Genomic DNA, 24,831 nt, shown 5'->3' on the forward strand with positions numbered 1-24,831 from the left:
TGTAAAAAGCCAAGTAAAGTATTTATTAAGCTCTGAAAGAAATTCTTACGAAATCCGAACATAGCTTAACTTAAAATCTACAACAATAAATTTGTTGCCTATGTTAAGGCTTTATTTTAAAATAAATAACACTTAATTTCCCAAATCTATTTAAAGTTAAAGCTAAAAGTAAAAGTGAACTTTAAATATTTAATCCCTTTAAAAGACCTGTTTTCTTCTCTTTACAGTTTTGCTTTTTAGAAAATAAATGATATCATACTTTTAGCTTGCCTACGCTTTAAAGTATGCTATGAATTATTTAAAAGTTCACTAACCCTGTAAAGTATACTCTTGTTTATTATTTTATACTGTCTATATTTGAAACTTTTTAATTTGTGTTTATTTATATATGAAAATTAAATATTCATTATCTTGTTTCTGTAAGCTTTTCAACGTTTTGTGATATGTGTCTACAACATTTCATGTTTATCCATGTTTAAATTTTGCAATAAAACAATTAAATACTAATTTAATTTATATTGTTTTTGTCAGCAAATTATTTTTTAAACAAGTTTTAAACTTGTCTGCATCATTTCACTGTTGAGCAAAAAAAACAGGCTTGAAAACATTTTGTTTTTTGGATATATAAAAAGACACTTTTGATTAAAGTATCAGCAAAGAAATTTTGTGAAAAAGACACTAACTGTTAATTTTATGAAGCTAGAAATTCTTTAATAATAATGGACAAATGACTATAGTATCATAGACGCAGATATCAGTTTTCACTGCTGAAGTATAGGACTTCTCTTATTTGTGAAAAAGATTTAAAATTTGGACCGCAATGAAAACATTGTTTGAAGTACTAAAGTTTCTTTTAATAATACTTATGTGGTTTTTTGTTTAAAAATTTACAAAAATGTAAATTATAATCTAAAAATATGAAAGTAATTACTGCAAAAAATTTCCAAAGTACTTTGGTTATAGATCTTCTTCAATCGTGGCTCGTTCTATAGCCAAAGTAATGCTTCAATCGTGGCTCGTTCTATACCCAAAGTTATGCTTCAATCGTGGCTCGTTCTATAGCCAAATTTATGTTTCAATCGTGACACGTTCTATAGCCAAATTTATGCTTCAATCGTGGCTCGTTCCATAGCCAAATTTATGCTTCAATCGTGGCTCATTCTATAGCCAAAGTTATGCTTCAATCGTGGCTCGTTCTATAGCCAAAGCTTTGCTTCAATCGTGGCTCGTTCTCTAGACAAATTTATGCTTCAATCGTGGCTCGTTCTATAGCCAAAGTTATGCTTCAATCGTGGCTCGTTCTATAGCCAAATTTATGCTTCAATCGTGGCTCGTTCTATAGCCAAATTTATGCTTCAATCGTGGCTCGTTCCATAGCCACATTTATGCTTCAATCGTGGCTCGTTCTATAGCCAAATTTATGCTTCAATCGTGGCTCGTTCTATAGCCAAAGCTTTGCTTCAATCGTTGCTCGTTCTCTAGCCAAATTTATGCTTCAATCGTGGCTCGTTCTATAGCCAAAGTTATGCTTCAATCGTGGCTCGTTCTATAGCCAAATTTATACTTCAAATCGTGGATCGTTCTATAGCCAAATTTATGCTTCAATCGTGGTTCGTTGTATAGCCAAATTTATGCTTCAATCGTGGCTCGTTCTATAGCCAAATTTATGCTTCAATCGTGGCTCGTTCTATAGCCAAAGCTTTGCTTCAATCGTTGCTCGTTCTCTAGCCAAAGTTATGCTTCAATCGTGGCTCGTTCTATAGCCAAAGTTATGCTTCAATCGTGGCTCGTTCTATAGCCAAATTTATACTTCAAATCGTGGCTCGTTCTATAGCCAAATTTATTCTTCAATCGTGGCTCGTTCCATAGCCTAACAAGATTAAATCGTGTTTTTTGCTGCTCTTTCTATACACTAAGGTATGCTTCTTTCTATAGCCTAAATTAAGCTTCAATCGTAGCATCGAAGCACGGATCCAAAGTGGGTGAAATATGATTTTCTCCCCCCAAAACCGAAAAGTTTTCATATAAAAAAGGAAAAAAGAGAAAAATGTAGAACAAATTTAAATTTTAGTTTTGATTTAATCGTGGCTCTATCTGCAGTCTGATTTTAGCTTTAAGCATGAATTATTCTATAATCTTTGACGATGTCCGATCTTAGCTCTGTCTTTGGTTTTAGTTCTGATTTAATCGTTGCTTTTTTTTAGCAGACGTTTATCTTCAATTGTGGCTTTTTCTGTAGCATAAGTATAGAATTAATTGTGGCTCTGTCTATAGCCTAACTTTAGCTTCAATTGTGTTACCTTTTAAAGTCTTAAATTAGCTTTAGTCGTGGTACCTTTTATAGCCTTAAATTAGCTTCAATTGTGGTAACTTTTATAGTCTTAATTAGCTTCAATTGTGGTACCTTTTATAGTTTTAAATTAGCTTCAGTTCTGGTAACTTTTATAGTCTTAAATTAGCTTCAAATGTGGTACTTAATTAGCGCCAATCATGGTACCTTTTATAGTCTTAAATTAGCTTCAATCGTGGTACGTTTTATAGTCTTAAATTATCTTAAAATGTGGTCCTAAATTAGCGCCAATCATGGTACCTTTTATAGTCTTAAATTAGCTTCCATCGTGGTACCTTTTATAGTCTTAAATTAGCTTTAATCGTGGTACCTTTTATAGTCTTAAATTAGCTTTGATCGTGGTACCTTTTATAGTCTTAAATTAGCTTTAATCGTGGTACCTTTTATAGTCTTAAATTAGCTTTAATCGTGGTACCTTTTATAGTATTAAATTAGCTTCAAACGTGGTCTTAAATGAGATTCAATCGTGATACCTTTTATAGTCTTAAATTAGCTTCAATCGCGGTACCTTTTATAGACTTAAATTGGTACCTTTTATGGCACTTTTTTTCATAAGAGAGCCAATATGTTCATATCGATTTTGGAATGGATGCATTAGTTAACCATACTTCGTTGAAAATGTGGCTAATTAAGCAATCACTGTTATTGCTGCTCGATATAGAGGTCTTTCTGTTTATATGAAATGATTTTTATATGGGCGAGATGTGGTTTCATACAGACCGTGAAAACTTTCAAAAACAATAACAGTCACTTCCCGGTCGTTTACTCTTCTTTCGTAGATCAGTGAATTAGGAAATTCTAAGATGGCATAGCAATGCACAGCAACTCATTTGAGTTTTCACAGCTTATCCTAGCAAGAAATGTTTGAGTATATCACTTTTTTATAGCCTTGTCCTGATATTTGTTAAAGAATAAAGAACACATTTGAATGGGTTAAATGGGATTTATATAAAAGTATTTTATAAGTCAAAATTTAATTGCTGCTGAAATCGTTTGTCTTTAAAAAACATGTTACAGGTATCTACGATTATCTTTTTACTTAAACTAACTGCAAACACGATTTTAAATAGTAGTTTTCTTTCCATATGATAATTATAGAGGAGGAAGATTTAAATGCACAGTGGTTTGTATATATACCTCTATATCTACATATATATGTAGTATGCCTGTAGTTGTATGCATAAAATAATATAAAATCATTATTTTTATTATTATTTCTGCCTCATTATGTTTGTGAAAAAGAACACTGTTTTTATTTTCAATTTGTGGCATGTAGCATTTTCTCATATTTCAGCGTAAAAGTTCATTTTCTTGTGTATTTTTTTGATTGCTGTCATTGTAGTTGTTCCTACTGCAGTTTTCGCATAAGATTTTAATATTGTTAAGCTTTTTAACAGTTAAAAATTAATTAACGGAATTGTGAATGGGTTAAAAAATACAAAAAAAAAATATACATTTACAAAGTGTTCAAGTAGTCGAAGCGTATTTCACGCGGCACTTTACATATTTCAATTAATGAGTTTTAAAGGACAACGTACAGTCACGCACTCTCTCACATATGTAAAACACTTAAACGAAATACAATACATACATCCATATAAAATTGCAAAAATTTAACATGTTGCAAATGTATACTGTTTTATTGTGCGGCATAATTGCAATAAACTTGAAGGAGTCTTCTTGATTATTTTATTTTTGTCGTTGTTTTTACTCTGCTGAAAACTTATTAAAATTAAAATGAGAAATCATTAATGATTGTAATAAAGATAATTAAATTAAATTTTGTATTAAATCATTGTACGCTTTAAAAATTAATTTCAACAATTGCATGCATAAAAAATATCTGAATAAACCATGCAATAATTGAAAATTATACGAAATTCGCACATAAAAATTAAGCTTAATAAGAGTTTTAATAACTGTTTTCGTAGCAATTAGGTTTATGAACAGTAAAACAGTAAAATTTTTTAAAAGTCAAAAGAATTAAGACAAAAAAGAGGAAATCAAAGAGTCTAAACTCCTTTTATACAATCATTCTAAATATTAACTAAATTTATAATATTTTGCCAAAACATTGCCTACTTTTAGGCTTAAATTAAATTATTTTATTTTTTTTTTTTTTAATATGTTTAAGTACTTACCTCTTTTATTTTTATTCTACCTTAAATAAAGTATAAAATATTAAGAAATACTTACGTATCAATGTTGTTGAACACAATACCAAGGCAATAATAAAATCACGTGATGGTGTCAATACACCCGATGCCAATAACTCCAATTCACAGTGCATGCCCGTAAAGCCCATTGGACATTGACATTCATATTTTTTGGGCGGATGATAGTCACGACAACGACCACCATTGCGACAAGGAAATAGTAAACATTCATTGTCATTGACACATGTACTACCAGAGATTTTGAAACCAGCAGGACATCTGCATGTTTAATGAATACACATGTACATGCACATACATTATGTTTGATGTTGCATACAAAGATATATTTGAGGTTGAAATTAACATTTATGTGAAAGAAGTTTGAATTGTTATTTGGTTTTTGCAATGAATCCTTGTTTTCTTTATGGTTGTACGGTTCATTTTTTCTTTATATACATACGTTTTCATAAGGATTTAAAAGCTTAATGTTTAATATTTCATCCTTAATGGGAAATGGTCAATGATGTTAGTTTGAATTTATATATTTTTATAAATTTGCAAAAAAAAAATGGAAATGTTATTCTTTAAACATAATGATTTTGGTTAATTCATAAGTTAATTCATACTAGTCCTACACCACCTAAAAGTGTGCTAGAGGTTTTGACTCTTTACATTACTTTTCCAGTAATGTTTAGTTCGATATGTGCAAGGACTGGCCAAGGAAAATATTGATGAACTCATATCTCATTTCTCCAAAATGTTGAATATCGTTGTAAGAACCGATACAGGTGTAATTAAAACCATAATTGTTTGTTGCTCAATAAACATTATTAAACATTAATGAATCTTTTGATTCTTCAAAGTTAACGACAATTACTTAAACATTAAAATCTTCTAATTAAATAAGAAATCCTAGAAACTACATTTATTGTTTTATTTACCTTACCTTTGAATTAAACATCAGTTTTAAATTTAGAGTTATTAAAATAAATCTAAACTAAGACAATAATTAGAGATAAATTGGAAGAAAGTTTTTATACACATATAAAAAGGCTAAACATATTTATACTGTGCATCAGTCATAGATCTGTTCTAGTTCTGTTCTAGTTCTGTTCTAGTTCTGTTCTAGTTCTGTTCTAGTTCTGTTCTAGTTCTGTTCTAGTTCTGTTCTAGTTCTGTTCTAGTTCTGTTCTAGTTCTGTTCTAGTTCTGTTCTAGTTCTGTTCTAGTTCTGTTCTAGTTCTGTTCTAGTTCTGTTCTAGTTCTGTTCTAGTTCTGTTCTAGTTCTGTTCTAGTTCTGTTCTAGTTCTGTTCTAGTTCTGTTCTAGTTCTGTTCTAGTTCTGTTCTAGTTCTGTTCTAGTTCTGTTCTAGTTCTGTTCTAGTTCTGTTCTAGTTCTGTTCTAGTTCTGTTCTAGTTCTGTTCTAGTTCTGTTCTAGTTCTGTTCTAGTTCTGTTCTAGTTCTGTTCTAGTTCTGTTCTAGTTCTGTTCTAGTTCTGTTCTAGTTCTGTTCTAGTTCTGTTCTAGTTCTGTTCTAGTTCTGTTCTAGTTCTGTTCTAGTTCTGTTCTAGTTCTGTTCTAGTTCTGTTCTAGTTCTATTCTAGTTCTGTTCTAGTTCTGTTCTAGTTCTGTTCTAGTTCTGTTCTAGTTCTGTTCTAGTTCTGTTCTAGTTCTGTTCTAGTTCTGTTCTAGTTCTGTTCTAGTTCTGTTCTAGTTCTGTTCTAGTTCTGTTCTAGTTCTGTTCTAGTTCTGTTCTAGTTCTGTTCTAGTTCTGTTCTAGTTCTGTTCTAGTTCTGTTCTAGTTCTGTTCTAGTTCTGTTCTAGTTCTGTTCTAGTTCTGTTCTAGTTCTGTTCTAGTTCTGTTCTAGTTCTGTTCTAGTTCTGTTCTAGTTCTGTTCTAGTTCTGTTCTAGTTCTGTTCTAGTTCTGTTCTAGTTCTGTTCTAGTTCTGTTCTAGTTCTGTTCTAGTTCTGTTCTAGTTCTGTTCTAGTTCTGTTCTAGTTCTGTTCTAGTTCTGTTCTAGTTCTGTTCTAGTTCTGTTCTAGTTCTGTTCTAGTTCTGTTCTAGTTCTGTTCTAGTTCTGTTCTAGTTCTGTTCTAGTTCTGTTCTAGTTCTGTTCTAGTTCTGTTCTAGTTCTGTTCTAGTTCTGTTCTAGTTCTGTTCTAGTTCTGTTCTAGTTCTGTTCTAGTTCTGTTCTAGTTCTGTTCTAGTTCTGTTCTAGTTCTGTTCTAGTTCTGTTCTAGTTCTGTTCTAGTTCTGTTCTAGTTCTGTTCTAGTTCTGTTCTAGTTCTGTTCTAGTTCTGTTCTAGTTCTGTTCTAGTTCTGTTCTAGTTCTGTTCTAGTTCTGTTCTAGTTCTGTTCTAGTTCTGTTCTAGTTCTGTTCTAGTTCTGTTCTAGTTCTGTTCTAGTTCTGTTCTAGTTCTGTTCTAGTTCTGTTCTAGTTCTGTTCTAGTTCTGTTCTAGTTCTGTTCTAGTTCTGTTCTAGTTCTGTTCTAGTTCTGTTCTAGTTCTGTTCTAGTTCTGTTCTAGTTCTGTTCTAGTTCTGTTCTAGTTCTGTTCTAGTTCTGTTCTAGTTCTGTTCTAGTTCTGTTCTAGTTCTGTTCTAGTTCTGTTCTAGTTCTGTTCTAGTTCTGTTCTAGTTCTGTTTTTGTCTCGAGATCATGATCCACTGTATATATTTTCACCTTCTTACCCCATTATACATATATGATAGCTTATATTCGTTCACACTTATTCTAAATGGACATATAATATTGATGATTATGATATTGAAAATGTTAACAAAAAGAGAGTTTGATTATGATAAGAATAAAATGTACAAACAACAAAACAGTATATGGGCCACTACCAGTAATTGAATGGATGATGTCGGATTATGTAAAATTGTAAATGGAAAAAATAATTTAATTTTGAATACGTTTTTTATGATGATAAATGATTTAAATTTTTGACTATTTGTGTAAATATTTGCTTTTCTATAAAATGGAAAATGACATGCAAAAAAATTAAATGTATTTTATTTAATAAATGTTAAATAAATATACAGTATTATATGAATAAATATATATAAATGTATTATAGTACATTGAATGAAGGTTTTTATTTGCTAGGATGCGAAATGTGGCTCGCAAACAAAAGTAGGACACGATTTTAATGCATGGATAAATGAATGATTGAATTTTATGATGAATCTTTTTGGTCTATTACACGAATTTGGTTTAATAATGAATCGAATGAATGGTTAAATGATTATGATGATAAATTTGAATTAGATTTTAGTTTGTTGGTTTTGTTTGTAATAAAAAAGCTAATGGTGCAAATTATAAAAGGAAAAAAATGAAAATTGGTATTTTTATTTAATTTAAAAGCTAATATTTGTGCTAAACACCAATACAAACACATAAAGAAAGTAAACAACATGAAATAACACATATACACATGAACAAAACTAAATACATTGAATTAGGGATTTGAAAGGATTCAAACAAAAATGTATGAATGGAAATTTAGAGAAAAGAAAAGAGAATATTTCAGTTAAAAAAAAATCAGAAGTTAATATTTAGAGAAAAACAAATTAGCATACCTTAAGAATTTTCACTGAAAGAAAACTAAAATGTATGTGCTTACATGCTTAAAGTATGCTATAGTTTGATATTTTTCTTCAAAATTATTTTTTTTTTTAAAAAAATCTTCCCTTCTCTTTTCCACTGAACACAAGACATTAATATGTATTTGTTTTTATGCATACTTAAGAGCGCAAGTAGTTTTCTTTTCAATTCATATGTATTATTAAAATCTTCATTATGCTCACTTAATATGATCAGCAAGCAAACTAAAATTGCCGCTAAAGCGCCCATGCTCAATTTCAACGTTTGTCCTTCCTGCACCAATTCACAATTTTCACCCCAGAAACCATCGGGACATATACAACGGTAACGCAGTCTTGGCTCTAAATTTATACATGTGGCCCCATTTAAACAGGGCAAATCCAAACATTCATTACGATCCATACAACCTTTAGCATCCGGTGACATAACACGTCCTTCCCCGCAACTGTGATTACGTTATGATGACATTGTTTTATACAGTTAGTAGTGTACAGTACAGTATGAAGTACAGTACAGTTGATTAGATTTGTTTAGATTAGAGAGAAAAACAAATAAAACGACACATTTTTAAAATGATTAAAGAATAATTTTAGTGAAATTTTGTCGATATTTAGTAGGTAAATTGTTTTAAACGACAAATGATTAACAAAAATACACAAAAAACACATTTAATGGCTAATTTAGAAAAAAAAGCTTTACAAATTCGGACTACAAAATTGATGGGTAAAAACTAAGAATGATGAATGACTTTTGACATCAAAAACGATGTAAATCAAAATGTTCTAGTTCTTTTCAAGTTCAGTTTTAGCTCAATTCTCAATTCAGTTTCAATTCAGTTCAGTTCCAGTTCCAGTTCAGTTCCAGTTCAGTTCCAGTTCAGTTCCAGTTCAGTTCCAGTTCAGTTCCAGTTCAGTTCTAGTTCAGTTCCAGTTCAGTTCCAGTTCAGTTCCAGTTCAGTTCCAGTTCAGTTCCAGTTCAGTTCCAGTTCAGTTCCAGTTCAGTTCCAGTTCAGTTCCAGTTCAGTTCCAGTTCAGTTCCAGTTCAGTTCCAGTTCAGTTCCAGTTCAGTTCCAGTTCAGTTCCAGTTCAGTTCCAGTTCAGTTCCAGTTCAGTTCCAGTTCAGTTCCAGTTCAGTTCCAGTTCAGTTCCAGTTCAGTTCCAGTTCAGTTCCAGTTCCAGTTCAGTTCAGTTCCAGTTCAGTTCCAGTTCAGTTCCAGTTCAGTTCCAGTTCAGTTCCAGTTCAGTTCCAGTTCAGTTCCAGTTCAGTTCCGGTTCAGTTCCAGTTCAGTTCCAGTTCAGTTCCAGTTCAGTTCCAGTTCAGTTCCAGTTCTGTTCCAGTTCTGTTCCAGTTCAGTTCCAGTTCAGTTCCAATTCAGTTCCAGTTCAGTTCTCTTCTAGGTCAGTTTCAATTCCAGTTAAGTTCAGTTCTAGCTCAGTTCTAATTCCTATCTCGATCGTTTTCATTTTAAGTTCAGCCAGCTTTTAACTCATAATGGTGCATTTAATGAAATAATAAACTTAAATGACAGAAAGCTGTGCATTAAATTAATGATTCAAAATTTTAATTGAAAACTCAAATTTATTTAATTTTGTTTATGTACAGTTGGTGATAATTGATTTGCTTGCTAAATATTGTTTGTGATATTCATCAAGTTTTGAATTGTTTTGGATGTAATTTGTAATAATGAAAAAGAAATGAGATGATTTTTAATGCGTAAAATTAAACTTTGATGGAAGATGATGATTCAGATGATTGTATCTTTTAAATAATTAAAATAGTGGTGAATATGAAAGAAAATTATGATGATGGTGAACTTGAAATAGTGAAATTGAATATGATTTACATGAGTGCTATATTGAGATGTGTTTTGTGTTTCTATTATAGAAGTTTTTCCCTTGTTTCACATTTTTCTTTTTATCTAGTTTCTTTTTATTTTCAGGTGTTTTATCTGTTTCTTTCAGAAAACCTGTTAATATGGCTGTTGTACTTTAAGATGACCTGGTATGAGAAGTAGGTCAGTTTTGAAGATCATTTTACCATTTCATACATTTAGATTGAAGCGAGTTTTAGAAATTGTCTTAAATTAATTCATTAAGTTGAGGAGCCGTAGAACAAAAGGTACTTTTTTTAAAATTAAAAAATTTGGGGAAATTGATTTTTTCTAGAAGATTTCTACCCAAATATTATAAAAATACCAAAAAATTAATTTATAAAAAAATGCGAAAAAGTACTTTTTGTTCTGCGGCTCCTCAGTTATTGGTGTTCAAACTAGAAAAACTTTAGTCAAATTTTAGGTCCAAAGAAAGAAAAATAGAAATCGTAGCTTGGTTTGTAATATTATTATTTTTCTGTTTCTAATTTTTGCTGAGTACTGAATGATTGTACGTGATGGTGAGACCGAAGGACCATTTTGTGAAATTTATTTAAAATCTGTATTTTAATTCGTTCTATTATTGAGTTATTAGAACAATAACTATAATTATACAACTGATTATTAAATTTTATTTTCTCTACAATTATTTTGCCTAAATTAAATTTCTGGAAATATTTCTAAAAATTTATTTAACAAAGCATGTAGGTTGGCTCAAATTACAAAGAAAACTTAATTATTAAATTGTTTGTAAATAAACCTAAACAAACCTAAAGATACCTCACTTTAATTTTAAAATAATTCCAGAGAAATATATCCACTGAAATGTTATTCATAGTTATCTGATTACAAATCAATTATAATTTATAATTTAATACTCAAAAAATAGTTTGTTCTGTAATTTGTAAGATGACTGTCAGTGTTAAACAGTGTGTAATTAATTAAAATTTTCCAACAAACGAATTTTATAAACGTTTGGTACTTCCATGTATTTGTAGTAGTTTTTTTTTTGAGTTTTCATCAACTTAAAATTCAAGGTTTAAAAAGAGTTTGGGATTTTTTTTTTTTTGCAAATTTATAAAAATCAATTCTTTCAAGGAAAAGAAATTTTAATTTATAACAAATTATAAAGATGATGCAGTTTTGGTTTAAATTAATTTTTTTTTCTTCTTTTTTTTAGCTAAAAGCTATGAAAACGTATAATATGGTAAATAAATGAAAAACGTTAAAACCAAAAAACACATAAAGAAGACAAACTACATTAACGTAAACCAAAAAAAACAATGTAAACAAAAACTCTAGTAAATATGTAAATGTTTGTTTGTTAAGAAAAAAAACAACAAGAACTTACGTGCACTCATATTCATTCCATAAATCAACACATTCAAATGGATCTGGACAAATTACATTTGAACATGGTTTATTCGATGGACAGTTCTTTTCCAAATTACGCGCCATTGTGGCCTGACCCCATTGTGTGCCATTCATGGCAGGTGGCAATGGTAAATGTTTACCTTCAAGTCTGTTTAAGAAAAAAAGAAATGTAGAGGAGAAAAGTATGAAGAACCAATGTAAAATAGTTTCAATCTAGTTGATGCAAATGAAAATTCTGTGTAAAATTTTAGTTTGCCGGGTTAATTGTCTTTTATATTGCTGTTAATGCGTCAGATGTGTAAGTAAAAACAGTGGATGAAGGAAAAAACGTTAGATAAAATGTTTCATATTCAAAGTTCGAAAAATTCGGACATGTAATTTTCAATTCGAAAATGATTTATTTTATTGCTAATCAAAAAAAAATTCAAAATCTGTAATAAAATTATAAAAAAAATTTTCGAAATTAAATTCCGAAAACTTCGAAATTTAAATTTTTTATTTCATTATGTCAAAAAAATAACAAATCTTTGTTTTCAATAAGAAAAAGAATGTTCGAAAAATTCGAACATTGCTAATTTCAATTCGAAAATGATTTATTTTTGAAATCCTTTAAATAATGTTCGAAATTAAGTTTTGAAAAATTTAAATTTCGGAAATGCGAGTTTCTGCTTCATTTTAGAAATTGTTAAAGAATTAACAAATCTATGTTTTCACTAAGAAAAAGAATGTTCGAATTTTTCTCTTCAATGTTCGAAATTAAATTTCCAAAAATGTTTTTATTTTAGAAATTCTCAAAATAAAATCGAAATCATAGCAAATCCATTTTCCCGCCACCAACTGTAATCACTTAACACACCAAAGAATGAAATTCATTCAATCCCATAAACCACTGCCACTACTTACCGTATATCATCCAAACAACTCTTCTGATAGTCCGCATAAACCTCAAATGTACGCACACCCGTGTACTCAGCTTTGCCACCCGCATACACGCCCTCCTGCTTATCCACCAACAACCACTGATGGCCCACAAACTCAAACGTTTCATTGTAACGTCTGCCCTCACCACCGTCCAACTCTAATGTTGCTGCCGAACCATAACGATTTATGCGCACCACATGCCACTGGCCATCATCAACAGCCACTGCATTAAGCCATAAATCCTTCTCCTCCGTACGCAGTGAATTCAAATTGTAGCGGAAATGTAAACGAGCATCTTTAATCTCCAAAATGCCATATTCACGATTATGCTGATCACTAACACGGAATAGTTCGCCGTGTTGTTCGCGGGTACGGAATCTCAATTGTATTTGGGTGCTAAAGCGGTCGGGTTCAAAGCTTAAGGCGTACTTGACATAACTCTGTTGTTTAAAGGTGGTGGGTATGGTTGGTATATTACAGGCTGGTCCAGTCCAGCCGGGTCTGCACTGGCATCTGGCTTCGGAGAGGGAGCCCACACAGTTACCGTGCTCCCAACATCTAGCGGTTTGTTCGGATTGTGCGCACACCTCTTCGGTTTGTGGACAACCGGCCACACTGTTGCGTGACAGACCAGGATGAGCCAAATCGTATAGCTTGGAATTGTGCACCAGGTTGCGTATACAACCATCAAAGCCCTTGGCCATGGGAGTATAATGCCAGAAGTATAACGACGGATCAAATTGCTCACGATACAAGCCGCCCACTTGTAGTGGGGCATTGACATTAAGATACTCACTGAAGGGTGGTATCTGGCCTCTGGCCTGACACGACATATCATCGAATTCGGGCAAAGAACCATCTTCCATTTCACTGATTTCAGCCGATTTACAGAAATCCACAACCATGCGCACATTCTCACTATCCCAGAACAAATCAATACGATGCCATTCTCCATCATCCAAAGTTTTCTTGGTTTTCACTCTCAACTCCAAAGTGCCGGAACCAAAGTCTATCAACAGTCTGGGATAGCCTCTCTCCAATTCCAGGGATATAAAATCAGATATCAGCATTTCATCACGTTCGGGCGGCACTATGGGACCATTGTAGATAATCAAACCATCTGGTTTGCGTGTTATGAATTCCAAACTTAAATGGGAATCATCACACATTTCCAAAGGAGGATACCAAGCCCAGCCATTACCGCGGAAACTTCTAGTAGTTTGTTGACATCTGGGACCAGTATAGCCTACAGGGCACGAGCAATGAGGACCAAATCTGGTATCCACACAACGTCCGCCATTGTAGCAAGGGGTATTACGACAGTTCTCGGGTTTAGAGAAGTTTCTAGCACCACAAGTACATTCAGCCAAGGTGTCTACCCGGACACCCACCAAAGCAGTTTTATTGGCATTCACCATATAAGGCAAAGAGCTAATATCCAAAGTATTCGTGCAGGATCCTTCACACATTTGATTTTCATACAAACACTCATCTATGCCCACCATGGTAATGTTAATTCCCACATCCTTCTCAATCTCCTCACGATTCATCAAAACTATACCATTTAGTCTTACAGGCTTATAATACGGAGAACCATGGGCGGAAAATCTAATATCAGTTAGAGGAGGATGTTTCTTCTTCAATTGCACACTGAATATATCGACATTTTCACGATCGGTATTCAAAAGATCGGCTAATTTATCACGGAATCTATCCATTTTAGATCTGCTTAACGATTGTGTTCTGTAGTTCCACACACGTATAAAATCTTCATCGGTTATGCCGGAAAGTCTCACCGAACCCGAATTAATAACAGCTTCATGGGGTATTTCACGAACGGTAACGGTTACATTGGCGGGCACATCAGTTTGTGTATGCTTGCGATCATAGACCTTAAATCTCAAATGATAACGACCTTCCCGGGTACCAGCTCTCATGGTTACCATTCCCGAGTCCTCGTCCAACTTAAAGCGTGGATGTTCTTGTGACTCCCAGTAGAATTTCTTGTCGGGCAGATCCCAATCATCCAAATCGTAAACATAAACACGACCAATTTGGGTATCCGGTGACTGACCCTGATAGTTGTAGGCAAAAATATCTTTGGAACCGGGCTGCATTTTGTTGTCATTTACATCACCAATAATAACGGTCAAGGTGCTGGTACCAGTCATGGCCGGCGAACCATGATCCTTAATGACAATTGGTATCATATATTCCTTTTGTTGTTCTCTGTCAAAGGATCTTAAGGAGGAAATAACAGCCATACCATCACCATTAGCACCCTCTGTGGAATAGATGGAAACAAAAAGAATGGGATTAATTTAGTTTACTTGTTTAAAAATACTAAACATTTCTATTATTCATTTAAGTCCTTGTAATATTCTTAATCCTTTTATATTTTCTCAAAATGGTTGAAACAAAAGACCCAAACACTTTAGCCAACATTAGTGCTAAAATCTCTACATTTCTAACCTCATTTTCTGCTAGCTTGACTGGTGCTGTGCATGTTGTTCGACTGTCTGTCTGTGAGTTTCTGTTTTTTTTTACGTTTATCTTTTTGTTTGTAATTATTTTGTTTAAAATTTTCTATTTCATGTTTTATTTTTTTGTTTAATCCAACAAGTGTTAAGTCTGAAATCATCTGACACATCATTGTAGTGTGAGTTTGGAAAACAGACCATCAAGTTTCATTATACGTTACTCAATGAGTGCTAAGTTAGTCATTCTGTTTGTAATTTAATTTAATATTCATTTGTAAAGATCTATATTGAGATGTCCATTTTGACCTTTTTAGCTAAAATACGTTTTCCAATGACTTCTGGTATCCTACGGACCCTTATTTGGTCTTATTATATCAGATATTCTCAGGGTAATTTCGGTTTTGAAAAAATCGGTTCATGGCTGAGATATAGTGAAACCATAACTGCCTAGATTAGTTGGCGTATTTTTTGCCTATATCTCGGATCCAAAGTTCTCTACATAAACAATGATTATATCAAATGGAAGATATTATAAAGAGTATTAAATCGAGTATGATCTAATTTCATGAAAGATATTTTTTCCAAAAAAAAATTTTAATTGATTTTGAAACCAAATTTGTATTTCTTTCGAAAAAGGTGTCTTTGGTGAAAGGTGCATACAATTCGTCTCAGCCTAATATAGCACTCCAACTTGATTTAATTTCAACAAGCTGAAAGATGCTTGAGGAGGGTACAGCAGAGCTAGCTGCAGTGTATGTATTAAAATTTAATGGGTTTTTAAGCTCTAAATAAATATCATGTTGTAGTAGTTTTCAACTATTATTCCTCCTCTGAGTTTGTTGGTTAAAATTTATTGTTGTATTTTACACAAAACGGATTTAAATTTATGGTAATTTAGCCGAGAGTTGGGTGCAAAACAAAGATATGTTAAAAAAAAACATTTAGTCTTTAAAAATATTGTGAAACAAAGAAAATGTTTACCTTTCTACATTTGGTAAAATATGTAAATTAATTTTAAATTGTAATATTTTTATTAGAAGTGCTTAAATTTGTGAGTTTTTGCTGTAAATTTGAATTGTTTACATGAGATTTTCATGGTTTACCTAGTGTAAATTATGGAGAAAATTAGAGCGTTACTATATTTTATTAAAACTATAACTTGCTGTAAATTTAATTACTTTTTCTATAAAAGTAACTTAGTTTTTTTAGTTTCTTCTAATTTTTTAATATTTTTTCGATATTTGACATGATGTAAAATTGGTGATATACAGTAAACAAGTGCAGTTTAGATGTAAATAATTGTTACAAAATATTCTACATTACATAATTTACTTATGAAGTAAATGAGAAGTAAGTGTCTAGTTTTTCTAAAATATTCTTTCCTCTGAGGTAACTTTCTGTAAATATTTATTTTTATTTTTTACCTTTTTTTATTCCTAAAAATAATTTTTAATACGTTTTCAATTATTTACATATGATGAATAATGTAAATAGTAAAACTATTAAAATCAAAACTTTTCTCGTTGGAATTTTTAAAATTTTTGAGTTTTTAGCAATTTTTTATATGATGTAAGCAATCGTGTAAATTATGTAAATAATTGAAATTTCAATGTAAATAAATGCATATTGTCATAAATTCTTAGTACTTTTGAAATTCTGAATTTTATTATTAACCGGCTTCGCCCGGTAGCATTTACTAATGTTCTTCAAGTTTCTCCAACCCACTCACACCAGCCTGTTCTTATTTATTTGCAAAAAAATATCTAAATTTGTACTGAATACTTTAGGGAGCTTTTTTATTACAGTTGAATGGACTCACAAAAAAAAAGAATTTCCGAGTTTTACCCGGAATTTTTTAATTTTTTTTCGTCTCCTCCTGAAAATTTCGAATCGAATAAAAAAAAATCATCCAAATCGCTCCAACCGATCTCACGTGATGACATTACATACATGGACCATTTCATTTTTATTTATGGTGTAAACAAAGAAAATCCCAGCAAATAAATTTAATAAGAAGCAATTAGATGTTCAAGTTGTAATTTTTAAAATTTTTGAGTTTTTAGCAATTTTTTACATGATGTAAACAATTGTGTAAATAATGTAAACAATTGGAATTTCAATGTAAATAATTACATATTGTCATAAATTCTTAGTGTTTTTGAAACTCTGAATTTTATTATTAATTTTACATATTTTACATTATTTACTTCATGATGTAAACAATGAATATCCGAGCAAATAAATATGATTCAAAACAACTAAATGTTGAAGTTAGCATTTTTAAATTTTGTAAGTTTTTAAATCATTGAAATTTTAATGTAAATAATAACATATTGTCATAAATTCTTAGTACTTTTGAAATTCTGAATTTTATTATTAATTTTACATTATTTACTTTATGATGTAAACAAAGAAAATCCGAGCAAATAAATTTTATAAGAAGCAATTAAATGTTCAAGTTGTAATTTTTAAAATTTTTGAGTTTTAAGCAATTGTTTACATGATGTAAACAATTGTGTAAATAATGTAAACAATTGGAATTTCAATGTAAATAATTACATATTGTCATAAATTCTTAGTGTTTTTGAAACTCTGAATTTTATTATTAATTTTACATATTTTACATTATTTATGATGTAAACAATGAACTACCGAGTAACTAATTTTTTTTTTATTTTACATTGTTTACATCGTTATGTAAATATTATATTTTTGACAAAACAAGTTATATCAGAGAAGATATTAGAATGAAATTAGATTTTAGAATATAAATAATAAATAATTGTACATTGTTTACATCATGAGGTAAATATTTTATTTCCGCAGAATAAGATGTATTAAAGATAAATTAATTTAATGTTTTCCAATTTGTAAGGATTTCCAAAGTTTTTTTGTGGTTTAGTAATTGTTTACATGAGGTAAATAATGTAAATATTTGAATATATATAAATGAACATTTATATATTTTAATTTACATTCATAATTTACAACGAATTTCTGAACCTTATTATATTTCTTTAACATTATTTCAAATTTAAACGTTTACTTTACACCATGTTAATCTGAATAACCTTAATTTCATTTAATGCTCACCAAAACTTCAACACATATGTTTAAGGTTTTTATTTGTTTTAGTTCCTTTTCCTTGTGGCATACTAAATATTACATTCTACGATAATTACTTGATTTTGGTTTTAAAGTCCTAGCAATTACAATACAAATTTATACAGTTCATGGAAACCAAGCCAAAGAAAACTTTATCTGAATTTTTAGCACATAATTCATAAGAAAATTGAACAGTAACTACAACTACAGGGACTTGTTAAATGGAAAAAATCGAAGTAATAATAATAGTTTTTGGAAAATTTCAATGAAATTTTCCAACAATAAAGGAAAATAACTGCTAGTATTAGAGTGAAACATTTTGAAGAAGCAAAACGAACTTTGACTGCTCTATACACCAAGTGGTTTGTATTCCTAGTGAAAGGATAGTGTTGCAAACTATAAAATTCTTTAAAATTGAGTGATAATTAAATTGGAAAATTTGTACGTTTAAAAAATATAAGACACACACAAAAACCAACATAGAGTTCAGAGGATGTTGGCTAAAGTAAATATTAAAAATGCTTTTTAAGACTAACACCACTAACCCAACTTCTTGCTGTAGAAGTGGTTTAGGTTCTCACACTTTCTAAATGTTTGCCAGTCCGTCCGTCCGTCTGTCTGTGTTCATTCAGCTGTGCTTTCTACTTGGCATTGACTATTGAAATTTGATAATTGGATTTTAATATCAAAGTTCATTTACTAACCAAATACAACAGAAAAAATGTATTCGTAGTTGGTGGGATTTTATTTTATTACAATTCTTTTCTATCTCTATGCATTTTTTAACTATTTGAGGTTTTTGTATAGATTTTAACTTTTTGGTTTTTACTTTAGAGAATATCAATTAGATATTGTCATTTGTAAAATAAGTATAAATACTGTATTGTATTTTATATTAGAGTAACTATTTTTTTTGTTTTCTTTTGTTCTTATATAATAGAAAGTTGATTGTAAATTTCAGTATTTTTTTTTTATTTTGAATATTGTTATAGCAATGGACAATGGTCAGTAGTTACTTTATTAGATTTGCATTTTTGGTAGAGAAGTGTAAAAATTACAAAAAGAAAAAGAAATTGTCATATTTGTTTTAGGTTAGATGAAGGACACAAATTTTCTTTGTATGGTTTTTAAAAAAAAAAATATTTCTTATCTGGTTGTTATAGAGAAATGTTTAAATTTAATTAAGTTAAATTTATTTGCTTAGAGTTGTTAGGGAAATATAGGTATGTATGTCTTCCTTCTTAGTTACAGTTTGTTTTAAGCAAACAAGAAGATTTGTTTTAAAATTTAATAAAAGAAATCCTGAAACTATTCAATAGATATTTTAGCAAAACATGCCTAAAAATATGCTTAGAAAATATTTAATTTAAAACTTATTTTTGTACAAAAGCTATTACACAAAAATTTATTGTCCTAAAATCTAATAAAACAAACTAAAATTATGCAACAGTTTTTAAGAAATTATCTAAGAAAACATGCCAAAAAGTCTGCTTTACAAGTTAAATTTCTAAATGCCTAAAAGAGCGCAATATTTTCATGTAAAATCAAAATCCCTTCAAATTTTATAAAACATCCTAAAGGTATGCTATATTTTTTATAAATTATATAGAAAACATGCACAAACGTAAGCTTTCCTAGTAACAATTTTTAAATACCTAAAAGAAGGCAATATTTTATACTACAAACTAAATGTTTAACAAATTTTTTTATTAATTTAAAACATCGAAGACATGCCACAAAGTTTGCTCAGTAAATTAATTTTTTAAAATCCTAGCTAGAACTATTCTTTTAAAAACTTAATTTTCACAACACTTTCCTAAAAGTATTCAAGCTTTATATAGAATTTTTAGCAAAATATGGGCGAAAGTATTTGAAACTTTATTTTCTAAAAGCCAAAATTTATGCAATATTTTCTTTTAAAAAAAAATTTTGTAGCAAAACTGGTTTGAAAGTATTGATTCTTTTAAAGCCCAAAAATTTTATTTTCTTTTACTACTCAAATATTTGGAAATGATTTAAAATTTGTTATCTTAACAATTATTTATAATAAAAGGTGGAGAAATGTTAATAAAGTCTGGCCAAATTATGATTTGAAATTAAATAATCAAAGTTCAAATTCCATTTTTAACCAAAAACAAGTAAGAGAGCTATATTCGGCTGTGCCGTATCTTAGATACCCTTCACCAAATTATACTCAAAAATAATTTTTTTTTAAATATTTTTAGGTAAACAAAATTTAATTTTTTTTTTTGAAATTTTTTAATAAAAAAGTTTTTTTTAATTTTTTTAAAATTTTTTCTTTTCGAAATTGTTTTTTAAATTTATAAAAAATTTTTTTTTTTGAAAAATAATTTATGACAAACAAATTTTTTTGATTAAAAATTTTTTTTTTTCCCGATTTTGACTCATCGTTGCAATGGACTTAGTAATCCAGATAAAGATCAAAAATAGCGAAAAAATCGAGGTTGTCCCGGTATTTCCTTATATCTCAGCCATTTGTGGGCCAATTTTCTCGATTTTAATAAGCAAATGAGCGGAAAGAATTCCCGATATATTGAAGTATCAATCATGTTAGTTAGTTATTTGGGGGCCACGGAAAGTTGATTTCAACATACAGACGGACAGACGGACATGGCTATATCGACTTTGCTATCTATAACGATGCCGAATATATATACTTTGTGGGGTCGCAAATGAAAAATGTAGAAATTAATAGCCACTCATGGCGAAGGGTATAAAAAATCCAAAAATTATATTTTAGACATTTATTAAGGAATAAGCTACGAATCCTTTAGATATTTATTTAAAAAATGTCTTTAAATATATTTTCATTAATATGACATTAACGATTTTAATTTTAAGACACTTAAACTATACTTTGAAACATTCAACTAAGACTTTTAATGTTAAATAGAAAAAAAATATTAATACAAAAATCCTACTCACTTTGATCTTGCTCCACCTTAAACGAAGCCCTTATAATATCATCAGCACTGGGATCCAAACGGAACTGGAATGGCGGTCCATTGCTCTTCGAGCGATCATCATCATCGGTGGCCAATATTTCCACAACCTTACGTGGTGGTACATGTTCCGGCAATACCGGTCGATAGTCTTTCAAAAATTTAGGAGCATTATCGTTAATATCCTGCACGATCACAGTTAAAGTAGCCGTGGCAGTTTTGGGTGGACTACCATCATCTATGGCCAAAATTTTCACTTGATGTCTGGGCACTACCTCACGATCCAAAGAACGCTGTATCGTTACCGAGCCATTTTGATTGATGGCAAATTGCCTCTGTCTATCCGAAGATCTGTCTATCGAATACGAAACCTTGCTGCGGCCACCCTGATCGGGATCAGTGGCCTTGAACTTTTCTAGTTCTGTTCCCACTTTGGTATCTTCAAATACGGAAACCTCTACGTTGGCTCTTTCGAAATGGGGTTTATTGTCGTTGATATCTCTTAGTTTCACCACTACCCACGAATAGGCTACATGGTATTTATCATTGTCATTATCTTCACCCTTATCATTGACTTGTATCCTAAATCGGAAACCATTCGATTGCAGTTGATCCTCATAATCTAAAGGTTGAACGATTTTCAAGGAGCCCGTACCATCATTATTTCTCACCATGGTAAATTTATCCGCACCATAACCACTGTTATCGATGACTTTGTATTGGAACTTATTAGTTTCATCTTCATCGTGAACGGTCACAGTTAATATAGGCATTTCCGGCAGTGTAGTACCATCCGTTTCGTCCACCTCCGTAAACCATTCATCTTTGGTAAATTGCGGCGGCATATCGTTTATATCTTTGACACGTATCGAAGCCGTTCCCGTCCCCTTAAGACCTCCACCATCCATGGCCACCACTTGTATAGAATAGTCTGGCGTACGCTCACGATCTAGGCAACATACTGCTGTCTTGATGACACCCGTATCTGGCTCTATTTCAAATATGGGCGATCCTGTTTCTTCTTCTATGACATTTTTCTCTATGGAATATACCAGTTTGGCATTGGAGCCTTCGTTGGGATCATCATAGTCTACGGCGGTCATAGTCATTACCACCATGCCAGCGGTGCCATTTTCAGTAACATTTCCAAAGTAAACGCCTTGTGGGAATATGGGAGCATTATCGTTGATATCTTTGAGATTTACTTGTACATCGGCATAACCCACTAGACCTTCGCCGCCTTCGTCTTGGGCAAAGACTGTGAAACGCCATTGAGGACGTCCGTTGGGTTGATCACGATCGAGGGGCTGTGAAATGGAAGAAAAAAAATAGATGTTTAGTAGTGTTGCTTGAATGTATATACAGAAGTAACCCTCTGATACAGATACACGAATGGAAAATTATTTTTAAAATTGTTTATGAAGAAAGGCAAAGATTCATATAGTAGTTCAATCCTTAACAGATTAGAAACAAAAACTTCAAAATCCTAGAATAATGTCTTGTTATTAAACCTAGCATTTGGTATATGGCCACAGTACAGCCATAACATTTTCCTAAAAGATTATTTTTATTCTAAATACCAACTAATTATTCTAAACTCCCATTTACATGTACCATGTTAGTGACATGTCCATGTTCTAAAACCATTCAACTTAATCAATAACCCGCGTAAAGGTTGATAAACTCCTAGAGAGACCTTTAAGTGTAAGTAATGGCAAACATATTCCATGTTCCATATTACATGCTTTCCATGTTTTATTTTTTTTACATACATACTTTACGAAAAATACAAAATTTGTACAAATTAAATATTATACCAATTTTCATGTAGCAAATTACTTTTCCTTAATCCTTACATAATACCATACCCCAAAGAGGTGGAGAGATATTCTAGCAAAATTCTCCTCAACACGAGCATAATATGTCATCCCGTTTAAATGCTAATTTCGTGAGGCAAATATAAATGTTTTAGTTACTGGCAAAATAAATGCCATTATAACTGTATTTTTTTTTCTCTAGCTGGAAAAACAAAAATAAAAAAAAGACAAATTAAAAAAAATAAAATATGTACGAAACGAGTTGCTGCAACCCGGCCACAAATTTTGGTGATTACCAATTTTGCAGAGTTCCTCCCTAAGGGGCCGCAGCTCTAAATGGTTTTTAGTTCGTGTTGCCGTAGTTAAACGAAAATTAAATAAAAATTCTCTAAAGAGGCTGGTTAAAATTTTTAGTGAGCAGAGGGGAAATGTAAAGGACTTGCAAGGATATAATAAATTTTGTTAAACTAAAATCATATCCATTTAGTGAAACATCAGGCCAGCCAAATAACGCATTCACAATGAGGATATTTAGCCATATTTAAACAAAAAACACACACAAAAAAATAAAGAGAGAAAAACATAAGTGAGCATATGTTTCCTAAAGCTTTTGTATAAGTATGTGTACTCTCAGTTGACACGTTGCTTAAACTCGTGCTTTTGCATTCTACATATTTTCTTATAGAGACGTGTATGTGCAAAAGGATAATGCATTTTGTGGTTGTCAGAATGCTTATGACAGTTAGAGTACACAATTTTTACAAAAAAAAAAAAATGGTTATAAATGGGAAACGCAAAAATAGCAACATCTAAGATTTAACATGTATTAAACTATAAACAGTATAATTTATGTAACACTGCAGCATAAACTACACCCTGATAAAAATGGGTGAGAGAGAGAGCGAGTTTTAAATGATAAAAATTATTACACTAGTTCGTGTTAGATGTTTAACTGGAAATTTTAAGAATTCTTCATAAAGATTTAAAACTGAAATTTACAACATTTAATAGTTTAAGGGAACTTTATTTAGCTTAGAACTGTAAGAACAATTTTTTACGCCTTTAATTCAGCATACAGATATAGAATAGAAGATTTGTACTTGTTTATAATAGTTTTCAGAATCCTTATCGATACTAATCACTATCACTAGAAATTTAAGTATTTCGGCACTGAATATCTGGGCGACTAAGTGAACTACTTTTCTAAACATTAAGTGACGTTTTCTATAAGTATTGCAAGGAGCAACATGATCCTAAGAAACTCCCACAACCATAGAGGACTCCTAGTCCCATGCTGTTAAGGAGGTATTGTAGGAGAATTTTCAATAAGCCAAAAAGAATGAATGGTTAAAGGAAGCTGGTACAACTATGTCAAGAGGGAAAACAGAAAGGCGAAGAGGGAGTTATAGTAGTATTCCTGCAGAGATTTAGAGAGAACCACGAAGGCATCACGTCTAAGTAAAGTACTATCTAAAGACACTGGTACGCTAGGTTTCCGGAAGAAGCCTTAAAGAAAGTAGTGCCAAACAATTTAAACTGCTTATGACTACAGATTGTAGGGACGATGAAAATTTGGATCACAGAACACCTTTCGGAGTTTGTAATCCACATAAGTAGTAGTACTAGTAGATTCAATTGTAAACGAGGTCATTGCCATATCTGAAGCCATCTAAATAACCAGGACCGGACAACCATTTCTAATCATTACTACAACAATTGATATCAGCCATGGTTAACCAAATAAATAAACTACAAACAAATAAACTACAATACACTGCAAACAAATAAACTACAATACACTGAAAAGACTTCCATGGCAGAAGTATCCACTTTACGATTACGTTCTACAAGGAACAACATGCTTATTTGAAGAAAAAATCAGAGGAAATATCATTGTATGATATTGTTAGTCACTCTTCTAGGGGGTTGTAATATACCTTGACCTAAATAGAACCAAGCATCCCAGGTTCGATCCCTGGCAGGGTATGAACAATTTTCATTACGGTTTTCGAGTTTTAAAAATTAAGTGCCTTCAAACCCCCTACAAACAATCTATCCAAGAAGTCCCCTGACCACCCCTCCTCCTGGAAAAGAGGATAAAATCATTTCAGGCATCCGCCACCCCCTGTGAAAAATGTAGGAATCAAAGATTAGCAAGGTTTCCCACCACTACACCAAATACACATATGG

General features: G+C 31.2%; 1 protein-coding gene across 5 annotated transcripts in view; it reads right to left on the minus strand.

Moving 5' to 3' along the window:
* Positions 1-24,831, minus strand: part of CadN (Cadherin-N) — a 305,582-nt gene that overhangs the window by 11,360 nt on the left and 269,391 nt on the right. For 3 of the 5 annotated variants that reach the window (XM_065501306.1, XM_065501303.1, XM_065501304.1), the window contains exons 15-18: positions 20,808-22,131; positions 12,259-14,560; positions 11,333-11,503; positions 8,315-8,556 (exon numbers count right to left, since the gene is read on the minus strand). In XM_065501306.1, the coding sequence (XP_065357378.1) occupies positions 8,315-8,556; positions 11,333-11,503; positions 12,259-14,560; positions 20,808-22,131 (4,039 nt within the window). Of the gene's footprint in view, positions 1-4,546; positions 4,786-8,314; positions 8,557-11,332; positions 11,504-12,258; positions 14,561-20,807; positions 22,132-24,831 lie in introns of all 5 variants that reach the window. The other 2 variants (XM_065501307.1, XM_065501305.1) reach the window with 1 other exon arrangement.

This window comes from Calliphora vicina, chromosome 2, assembly GCF_958450345.1.
Source record: "Calliphora vicina chromosome 2, idCalVici1.1, whole genome shotgun sequence".
NCBI lineage: Eukaryota > Metazoa > Arthropoda > Insecta > Diptera > Calliphoridae > Calliphora > Calliphora vicina.